General features: G+C 42.6%; 1 protein-coding gene across 7 annotated transcripts; it reads left to right on the top strand.

Moving 5' to 3' along the window:
• Positions 1-530: 530 nt before the first annotated feature.
• Positions 531-8,466, top strand: LOC125236658 (acetylgalactosaminyl-O-glycosyl-glycoprotein beta-1,3-N-acetylglucosaminyltransferase-like). Of its 7 annotated transcripts, none has more exons than XM_048143545.1 (3): positions 531-1,519; positions 2,498-2,601; positions 6,358-8,461. In XM_048143545.1, the coding sequence occupies exons 2-3, from the start codon at positions 2,589-2,591 to the stop codon at positions 7,440-7,442; spliced, it is 1,098 nt and encodes a 365-aa protein (XP_047999502.1). In that variant the 5' UTR covers positions 531-1,519; positions 2,498-2,588; the 3' UTR covers positions 7,443-8,461. The 7 variants fall into 7 exon arrangements, with proteins under 7 accessions (XP_047999502.1, XP_047999501.1, XP_047999500.1 ...); XM_048143544.1 differs by having other exon boundaries at positions 531-1,533; XM_048143543.1 differs by having other exon boundaries at positions 531-1,755.
• The last annotated feature ends 2,400 nt before the right edge of the window (positions 8,467-10,866 follow it).

The following is a 10,866-nucleotide window of genomic DNA, read 5'->3' as shown; positions in this document are numbered from 1 at the left end:
CTTGAAGTTACATATTGACTTGATTACTATAAAATTCTAGGCACCCGTTAACACATGTTGCACTAGGTTTTAGAATTGTAAGTCTACGGGAACACTTAAATATTTGCTAAGTTTTCTCGGAAAACCGGTACCACTAGTGACCTCTAGTAGCGCCCGGTTAAACTAAACTTGTTTGCACCGATTTTATTCACTTTTGGTAAGCGTTCGCGTTACTAAACAATATTATAGCATTCATTTAGTATTATATATATTTAGCACCAAGTGGTAAAAGGTTCATGAATTGTACATGTATGCCGGTGCATTTTGAGGTGTGGTGCATGCGGGGAGTAGTAAATAGGAATACGTGTGGATCGTGTTAAAGACTATTTATTACTGAATAAACCACAATACAGTGAATGATATACTTACAGCTAGGGTTGTCACATATAACTATAACTAGGGTCTCCCCCTCATCTCCGGAGAGATGAAGAAAAAAAAAAAAATCACTTAAGTGACATTTATAGCTAATTAAGAATAAAATTCTAAATATAGATTTTTTTTTGTTTGGTTTAAGTACAATAAAGTCTTGTCCTGTTTTTGTGAACAATGTCTTCCTTATTATTTTTTAAAACTTTTACATTAGGTTCCATATCCTCTATTACAATGTATGGACCATTATAAACTGGATTTAATTTTGTTACACTTTCATTTTTTATTAAAATTTTATCTCTTTTTTATAAGTAATTGGGTGTACTGATTTATCATACAGTTCTTTGCGAATAATTTTACTTTGAATAAGATTTTCTTTCGCTTCCTTACAAGCTAATTGTAACCTATACTTAAGTTCTAGGTAATAATTATCTGGGTTATACAAAGGTTCAACCTCACAGACAATTCGGCAAGGCATATGACTCCTTTTACCAAAAACCAATTCATAAGGCGTGTACTTGGTGATAGAATGTACGGTATTGTTATAGGTGAAACACCAAAAGTCAAAACGGTAACCAATGACTCCAAGCTTCTGGGTGCTTTTCGCTCTGTATGCGCAGATAAGCGCCCAGGTGCTTGTGTGAGTTTTCTAAAGAACCTACAGTTTGATGATGATAAGCTGTTAACGACTATTTATTACTGCATAAACCACAATACAGTGAATGATATACTTACAGCTAAGGTTGTCGCATATAACTATAACTAGGGTCTCCCCCGCAATTTATTACTATTTTTTAATAAATCGAAACATAAAATACAACAGCTCTTGGAATTAAAAGATAGTAAGGTACAGCGGGGCATGTGTGACGGCATTGGAATTTGCTCTATCAATATTTAAGATACCTGATGTCATAGAGTATTACCTAGTGCCTATTGTATTTGTCGTGCAACAAGTTTATAACTAACACTAGATTCGAGTCATCGTTTAGTTAGTTGCCTACATTATATGGGTATTGTGGTGGAGCCAGCCCGGAGCCTGCGCCGTCTACCAGTGATAACCGTTATCAGTCATCTCGCATTCTGATTCGGCTTGTGGTGGTGCCGTGCCTAGGTACAAACATGCGGGTAAATAACCGCTGATAACGTGCTCTGCAATCTCTTTATTTCAATATTAGCTAATATTTTTCCTCATTCTAAGTACCACTTTCTGCCATTAACTTTTCGACTGGGATTGCTAATTGCGAATTTAATAAGTCCGGGCGTGTCTCTGCTCACTGGTGCCACCAGAAACAAATTTGAAGTGATCTCCGGTGGATTGTATCGCCCTCGCAATAAGGTTTATGCCAGGTTAGTGACGGCGTGTGGTTCGCGCCTATCGGTATGTTCGCGTGGCTCGAGGAAATGTACTTTTCACCACACCAACTGGTAAAGGCTTTCTTTGCTATTCGAAAACAGATAGCAAAATTGCATTTTATCCACAAGGGGGCAAAGTAATTTCATACAAATTTTAACTCAATGTCTTAATCTGGCGGCTAGATTTTACCTATAAATGATGATTTTTGAATCATAAATATTGAATAAATTGATGGATTTGATTTATTTGGATGTTTTATAGTCAGTATTTTGTTCGTGTTGGTGTGGTGAAAAATGTTGTGTTTCACTCGGTGGCAAAGTTTGTTTAACCTTCGTGCCTTGATACCCTCGCAACGCTCAAGATTCCACTTTTGGAACTACTCGCTACGCTCGCGGTTCAATATTGGAATCTTTCGCTTGCTCAGGTATCAATATTGGCACGTGCGGTTAAACAACTACTTTGCCCCCTTGTAAAACAAATAACTATTAATAATGATTGTGTTAGTCCGGTGCAGTACAGTCGCCGCTTCGATTACAGATGAGTAATTAATGTCGTGCCTTTCCTCGTGTGGCTGCCGGCTGCCGGCGCGCCACGGGCGGCGCGCGGCGCTGCGGCCTAGTCCGCGGCCGCGTATCGCCGCGCTCCCACACTTTTTTAAAAGTTCCGTGAATTTAAATAATTGAGTCGTGTCGTGAGCATCATTAGATTCATTAGCGAAAGTGTCGTGTTGTGCAGGGTTGCAGACGGCAGCGCAGGGCGCGGCGGTGACGCCATCGCGAGGGCGGCCGGCGGGGGCGCGCCCGGCGCCGCGCCGTGCTCGTGAACTATGACCTACGCAGGTAACAAACCCCGCATACGTGACTCCGCCGTGCCGCCGCTATCACCCTCCGCTGATGACACCAAACCCTTGCCGTTGCTGTCTGTAAACACCAAGGTTTGGTTACCAAACTGTATTTAACGGTGAGTTATTTATAATGTACCTACTTACTTATACTATTTTGATTCCTCATCAAGTTAAAATCATTCAATGATGATACTGTTACATTTTAATTAAAGTGATATTTACAAATCATTAATCCATTAAAGTAACCTATTCATATCACCTACTAAAGACATGCGGAGTCTACTGGAAATTCCACATTACGAGTATGTTAAAATAATATAATTATACAACGTGTTTCCGGTATCACTCAAAACCTCAGACACCCCAACTGATTTTTATTTTTTTAAACTTATCTAGAGTATTCATCTTTTAATCTGATGTTTACTTTTTTTTTAATTGAATTTTTAATTTTCTGTACAGCTCTACTCGAATTTTAACTCTATACTCAATAAAATAATTACTAACTACCATCATAAACCTTAAAACTATTTATTTGTGTACGTTACTGCAACGACATAAGGTTTACCAATAGACAGCTATGATGTCATTGTAAAACACTTTAAAGCTTTGTCACAGTAAACTTCAAATCGACAGGTAATCACAGTAAGCTAATTTAAACCCAACATTCAAAATAACAAGGTTGTAATTAGGTACTAGTTCCATTTGTTATGATTTATGATAAACATTAAGATTAAACTGACAAACAACGTCAAACTCGTAGCGGAAAAAAATAATCATCCAAGTAACCAGCCAGTATTAATACCCCTAAATACTGAAAAAGGTATACAACCTCTAACAATGCGATATACACAATGTTGTATTACGAATATAATAGAATGGGCACGTAAAAAGTGACTAATAATACAAATAAAAATAAAAATATTACCCCCATCAAGATATAGCTCAATCGATTCTACTCTCGATTCTGAACAAACTGTTTTCAGGTTTTTAGTGTTAAGTGAAACACGGTGTATAAAGGTAAAAAGGTATTTATATGATACAAAAAAATTGAATGACCTCTCTGAGTTCAAACGCAATGTCAACAATCAAGTGATAAGTACGTAGTCGTACAACACAGCCGACCCTTATCGTGTGCTGCCCGCGAGGTCGGTGGAAGCTGCGGTGAACGAAACGAATCATTCACAGATTATTCAACGCGTCGCGTCGCGTGGCTGCTGCAGTTGGTCGTGGGGGCTCGAAGGCGGCGCAGAAAGAATTTTTTTTATCCCTAAAATTACATCGGAATCGTCGGATACAGATCTGAACAAAATAATTCACTCTTTTGAGGACCGAGTGGACAGGTTTTTACCGGAGGACAGGAAGGCAGACAGGAGCGTGTCCGCCGCGATCGGTTTAACAAGTAGCTGTAGCGTAGGTAGCTACTCGTATACATCGCACTTAATCATTTGTTTCCTCGTCACGTCAAAATTACCTTTTGACCGGATTTCGACCATCTTCTGAGACTGGATGTAACGTAGTAAGTACATTTCTCTTGGTCGTAGTTCATATTTTTTTTACAATAATCAAAAATCGAAATTTCAATAATTTTATTTCGTATCAAAGGTTGCAAACCTGATTTGATGCTAAAATACTTGCATCCACTCATGTATGCATATAATCTGTGCACGGGTTGCCAGATAGCTAAAAATAACGCGTTGTATGAGATTTTTAATTGTTACTCCAGTACATTTTGATAAATTAATAAAATTATAGAGAAATAATGCAGAAAATTATCTTAAATACATAACAAAATACTGTCATATTAATACTCTAAATAAGAGGCCTGTCTGGAGTGACAATCTTGCTATGTACATAATAGTAAATCTTTCATGACTCTGATGGAGTCTCAAATAAATATAATATATTAATTTTATATATTATGTCTTCCTGGGTTTGTCACCCTATATTTCCTTGATGCTCGATATGCAAATAGGTTAATGATCATGGGTGGTCCATTTCCTTTTTTGACCCTTTTGGGTGCGCACGCACTTTCTCCATAAGACCATACCTCATAGTGGTCAAAACGGTGGAAGCAGGAAGACTGAAATAATCCTCAAATTGAGTGAGTATTTGAATTGTTCAGATCAACTCCATAATGGCGTGAAACGTTATGGGTTTGTTCCTAACCATGTGCTTGGTTATTCACAGGGATGATCTGTCTTCTGATGTGGGATTGGGAGTGCTCCGCTAGGGAATATCACTAGCCTTAAGCGATGAGCAAACTAATCAAATTGTCTTCTATTTTGTCTTACTGGTCTGGAAGGCATTATACTAATGTATTCATATGTCGCTTCCAGGAGCCGGGATTTGATTATTAAATGGATTTTGATTATTAAATTGATTTGAAATATTAATTCTTCAAATCTTATACAACTATGGAAATCCTTCTTTGAAATCCTTGTGACCGGCGCAAGTTTTGAGTCCTGCACGGGTAGCATGGTCGCGCGATAGACGATAAAATATCAGGCCGTCCCTATCGCACTATTAGTAAGTGCGATAGGGACGGCCAGATGTTTTATCATTTATCGCGCGACCATAATTGCCTGCCTGTTCGCTGGAAGACGGCCTGCCTCTGCCGCATTTGCATCGGTGTCCACGTGGCACGCGTTCCGGGTTGAAAAGTCGCCGCAGAGCTGCCAACATGCCCGGGAGGTCCCGTGACAACTTCCACAGCTTCCCCGAAGTTTCACCATATTAGAGGTCGGTCCGATTTATCCTTCTAATGGTCAGGGCATCTGCGCCAGCTGCAATTTAGTTAGATTAAATTCATAGAGTCAACAATTTAGAGCAAGCAGATATTTTTGAGAACTGGTACCTATACCTAGGTAGTTATTAGTATAATTTATAGTTATAAATTAAGATAACTTGTGTGAAAATTTACCTTGAACCCTTTTAAGCGACCTAGCTTTCCACTGAGCTCTGTACATTTCATTGGTGTCGAACAAGAGAATCATAAGTCAGTTTTCACACAGTTAGTGCAGTAATTAAATTAAGAACCAATTTGACACCGAACTTTAGGCAAGAATTTTTCATATAAATAAATGTTATAAAATATAGACAATCTTAAATTATTTATCTCCACATATACTTCCTCTAGCAAGCATATTCGACACCGTTTTTAATTATTTTCAGTTTCAGTATTTTTTTCTATTATTATCACTTGTGTCCTTAATTTTGTACAGCCGGAGCTTTAAGTTTTATTCACCAGGAAGAACACCGGTGATATGGAAATAATAGCGTAGGTTATTATTAGTAAGTTGAGTGTGTGTTGAAGACATTTATACTTAATTTAAAACCAGCCATCAACATTGTCATTATTCTCCTTCCCTTATCCCCACATTTGCCACGGCTCATGGAAACCTCGTTGTCTGTGTCACAACTAATCCCAAGATTTGGCGTAGGCACTAGTTTTTCTATAAAAAAAACTGCCAACTGACCTTCTAACCCGAAGGGCAACTAGGTATTATGGGGATTCAATCCGGTTTTCTAACGCCGTTTTTCTTCACCCACTCACTGCGACTGGTAAATATTTTCGAAAAACTCATCGGCGCGAGCCGTGACCGCACCGAGGCAATTTGAATGGGGGACAATTTTGAACAAAGTAGGTACCTACTCAATCGAAATACTTTCAATGATTTACTTTACACTATTAACTAGGGTAATAGGGGATATGTGTCTGACTGTACACTGAGCAGTGATTTGGTGTTTCCAGGTGCAGCTGCGTCCCTCCCCGGCGCCGGCGGGCGCTGGCGCAGCATGCGCTGCGGGCGCGCGCGCCTCGCGCCCCTCGCCGCGCTCTCCGCGCTCACCGCCCTGCTGCTGCTGCTGCCGCTGCCGCCACCCCTCCTGCCCGCGCCTCCCACGGCACGGCCTCAAGGCTCCTCGACTCCCGTCACCGTGCACGAAGCGCTGCCGACTCTGCCGCCCGAAGGGTCCGGCGACGACGACGAAGCGCTCCCCTCGGGCGCCGTGCGCACGCGCGACCGCTACGTGCCGGGGCACGCGCGCGCGCACCCCGAGCTGTGCGCGGCGCGCGGCGCGGGCACGCGCCTCGTCGTGCTCGTGCCCTCCGCGCCCGCGCACGCGCGCCAGCGGCAGGCCGTGCGCCTCACGTGGGGGCACGCGGGCCGCCGCGCCGACGTCGCGCTGGCGTTCGTGCTGGGCGCCCCGCCGCCCGAGCTGCGCGCCGCCCTGGACCGCGAGGACGCGCTCTACGGCGACATCATCGAGGGCCGCCACGTCGACAGCTACGGGAACCTGACGCTCAAGACGCTGTCGATGCTGGAGTGGTTCGCGACGCACTGCCCGCTGGCGGCGCGGCTGCTGAAGGCGGACGACGACACGTTCGTGAACGTGGAGGGCGTGCTGCGGTTCGCGGAGGCGCCGGCGCGCCGCGGCGCCGCGCGCGCCGTGTGGGGCAAGGTGTGGCGCGCCGGGCGGCCGGTGCGCAACGCCAGCTCCAAGTTCTTCGTGCCGGCGGAGGAGTTCCCGGGCGCGGTGTACCCGGCGTACGCGAACGGGCCGGCGTACCTGGTGGCGGGCGGGGCGGCGGGCGCGCTGCTGCGCGCGGCGCTGGGCTCGCGCTGGCTGCGCATGGAGGACGTGCTGGTGACGGGCGTGGCGGCGGAGCGCGCGCGCGTGCGGCGCGCGGACGCGCCGGCGTTCCTGCGGCGACGCAAGGACGTGGCGCACGCGTGCGCGCTGCGCGCGGCGCTGGCTGTGCACGAGGTCTCGTTCGCCGACCAGTTCGACCTGTGGCGCAAGCTGCACGACCCCCTCGTCAAGTGCCCTCCTTAGTGCGTTTTCACATTATCCGATCCGATATCCGTTGTAGGAACGATATCCCATACATTACAGGCGCCATCTTAGATTTTTTCCATTGAAATCCTTCCGACATCCGACATCGGATCGGATAATGTGTGAAAACGGACTTCCTCTCCTTAGATAGGTATCGCCTGTTAATAAGCCTATAGTTTTGTAAAATAAGGCTCGTGCACCGTTTGAAGAGTGAAACATTCAATCGATCTGGATAATTTGTCATCTGATGACAGTAGAAAAGCCTGAAGACTTTGTAATATTTTTTCATGAGCCAACAAAACACAGCTCAGTGGAACCACAATGAGTGGAACCACTAGAACCAGAGGTGAGCGAGCGTGCGAGATGGTTTTGTACTAATATGCGTATTTGTTTAATACGGTTGTTTATATGAAATGAATGAAATCGAATAATGTGTGACTGTGTGATTAATGTGTTCAGTCAGGTATACACCGTATACATATTCGTCAACACAGTGTTACTTACTCGAGCATTGTTAATGTCGCCAGCGCCACAAGTGCCATAACTTAATTGTGTCGCTTAACTTCAAACTCGGTAAATCCATTCTGCTTCAACCTTAACATTAGTTGATTATGTATAAAAATATATATAATCTGAAAAATAATCAACCTTATAGCAGAATGGATTTACCCGAGTTTGAAGTTAAGCGACACAATTATAACTAAGGTACCTAGGTTAATAATAAATAAAATATAAATAAATTAATAAGTATTTACCGATATCTTATTCAAATACTTCAATTATTCTTCCTCCTACCCTTATCCCACGCTATGTGGGGTCGGTACAACACGTCTTCCTCTTCCATTCTCCTCTATCTTTCGTCATCTCAACACTCACATCTTTCTTCCTCATATCCACTTTCACACAATCCATCCATCGTTGTTTCAGTTTACCTCTCCCTCTCATAACATTCATCTCCAACATTCTTTTGCCTATATGACACTCATTCCTCCTCATTACATGACCGTACCACGCCAACCTGCCAATCCTCATCTTCTCCGTTATAGGCGCAACTTTCAAACTTCCCCTAATATAGGTACTCATTCCTGATCCGATCCATTCTGGTCACTCGTCCACACATCCATCTCAACATTCTCATTTCCGCCGTGCACTCTCCTTTCATCCTCCAAATTTGTCGCCCAGCATTCAGATCCATACAATACAAGAGGCCTCACAATCGTCTTGTAGATTTTCCCCTTAAGTTTAAGGGGCATCCGTCGATAGCATGTTATCCCTGAGACCTGTCGCCATTTCATCCATCCCGCATTTATTCTATTTTTCACGTCACGGTCGATACTTCCGTCATTTTGGAATAGTGACCCAAGGTACCGGAAGTCGGAGCAGACTGGTAGGTATGCACCATCTAAGGCAATTAGGGGAAAAACTGGATAGACCAACGAAATCGCAGAACATCTGCTCAGTTTTGGTTCTCCTGATTTTCAGTCTCACACTTTCCAGCCTTTCTTGCCATTTTCCCAGCCTACTTCAATTAACTAGCAGGCTTAAAGGCGAATCATGTTACATTGTTCGAATTTCAGATAACCTACAGCACTGAGTACTAGCAATGGGAGAGGAGAGCGTTAGGATTTTAGGGTGCTAATTAGCTAAAATAGGAGGTGCCTCAATGGACTCAATACCTAAGCCTGAATCTAAAAACGAGAAAAGCGGATGTCGATAAAAATACATTAAATGTAAACATTTCAAGTTCTCATTTTTAAAAATACGCCCTCTACCGTACGCTACCGATATCAGTATAATTATAGTTTAAGGAAAACAGCAGATCGTTCGTTTAAAGGTTCCGCTACTCACGAGTAGATGGCGCTAATTCAGTTGACTTTAGATTACACCAAAGACTAACTTCAATTAACTTTGAATACTTAACTCCGTGTAAAGCCTGACCAGAAATAAGTATATTTATTTATTTATTTACAAAACATGTTAACAGCATAACAGTCGAAACTAAATCACTGCTAACTACATATAATAAAACATACAACACAGCAACAGTAAATAACAACAAAAGATATCTGAAGTGATCTGGAGTGATCCGCAAGGCCCTAATTAAGAATGACAGGATTTTTGTGAACTGGTCGTCGTGCCCAGTGAGAGATTTCACCCTAGTCACACGTTGCTTCAAATGCCAGCTCTACAATCATGCTGCAAAGACCTGCAAAATGGAGTGCAACATCTGCGGACATTGCGGGGAAGCGGGTCACACTTTCAAAGAATGTCCAAAAAAGTAAAGTAACGCTCCGTCTTGCGTGAGCGACGGGCGACGCGACGCGACGCGACGCGATGCGACGCGATGCGACGGCGATGGCTCAAGGTCATCGCGTATCCATCGCGCAAAACTTCGGCACTAGCATTTTGGTGATTAGAATCACAAGATACGCCGTCTTTCACAATGTGCAAATGGTCTAGCGGGTTTGACTTCTAGGTGGAATCGTTTGCGCCATGGGTGTCGTGAGTTCGAATCTCGGCTCACGCAATCTTTTTGCATTTTTATTTACTTTTTTCTTTTATGTTCTACTAGCTTTTGCCCGCGGCTTCTCTTGAAAGACGGACAAACAAACAGACACACACACACTTTCCAGTTTAATCAGTATGGATTATTTGATTTTGTTTACCTGCTTATTTCTTTCTCTAAGATTCTACTTTCTTATTTTTTTTTAAGAACTCCGGGTTTTATACTAACAAGGAAAGTTTTAAGTAGCACACAATAATACTGCATTTTGTTTTTATTAACTTAATGTTTATTTTAATCCATACTAATATTATAAACGGGAAAGTGTGTGTGTGTCTATTTATTTGTCCGTCCTTCACGGCAAAACTGAGCGACGAATTAACTTATACTATTTACTTATAACGAATGCTATTTACTTAATGTTGAAATGAAAAAATGTCATACAGTGTAACCCAGTGTTTTTTAATGCTGCCATCTAGTGTCGACTGGCATAACCACTACACTAAGAGCCCTTATTCCTTAGAGCGTTCATCAATTTCGTGAAATAGCCATTGATAGATGGCGTTGGCGCTCGGTACGCGATTTGTTAGACCTGTACCCCAAAAGCATAAAATTGTTGTAGTAATTCACCGAATCGCATTTCACCTTGAATGAAAAAGATATCACTAGATTTTTTACTTGACGCACTTTTTCGTGTAGCTTTTGACATTAGTAGAATTAAATTGTAGTATTACATTTTTTGTATAGTATGTTACCGTAGACGCATTTCGCCGTGATCGACTTTTTCGCGTAGCTTTTGACATTAGTATAATTAAATTGTAGAATTAATTTTTTTGTGTAGTATGTTACCGTAGACGCATTTCGCCGCGATCGATGTTTGTTTGGGACTCTAATTAAATTGATACGTTAATTTACGTTTAA

Source organism: Leguminivora glycinivorella, chromosome 19 (genome assembly GCF_023078275.1).
Source record: "Leguminivora glycinivorella isolate SPB_JAAS2020 chromosome 19, LegGlyc_1.1, whole genome shotgun sequence".
Lineage (NCBI taxonomy): Eukaryota > Metazoa > Arthropoda > Insecta > Lepidoptera > Tortricidae > Leguminivora > Leguminivora glycinivorella.
This window is presented reverse-complemented; position numbering and strand designations above follow the sequence as displayed.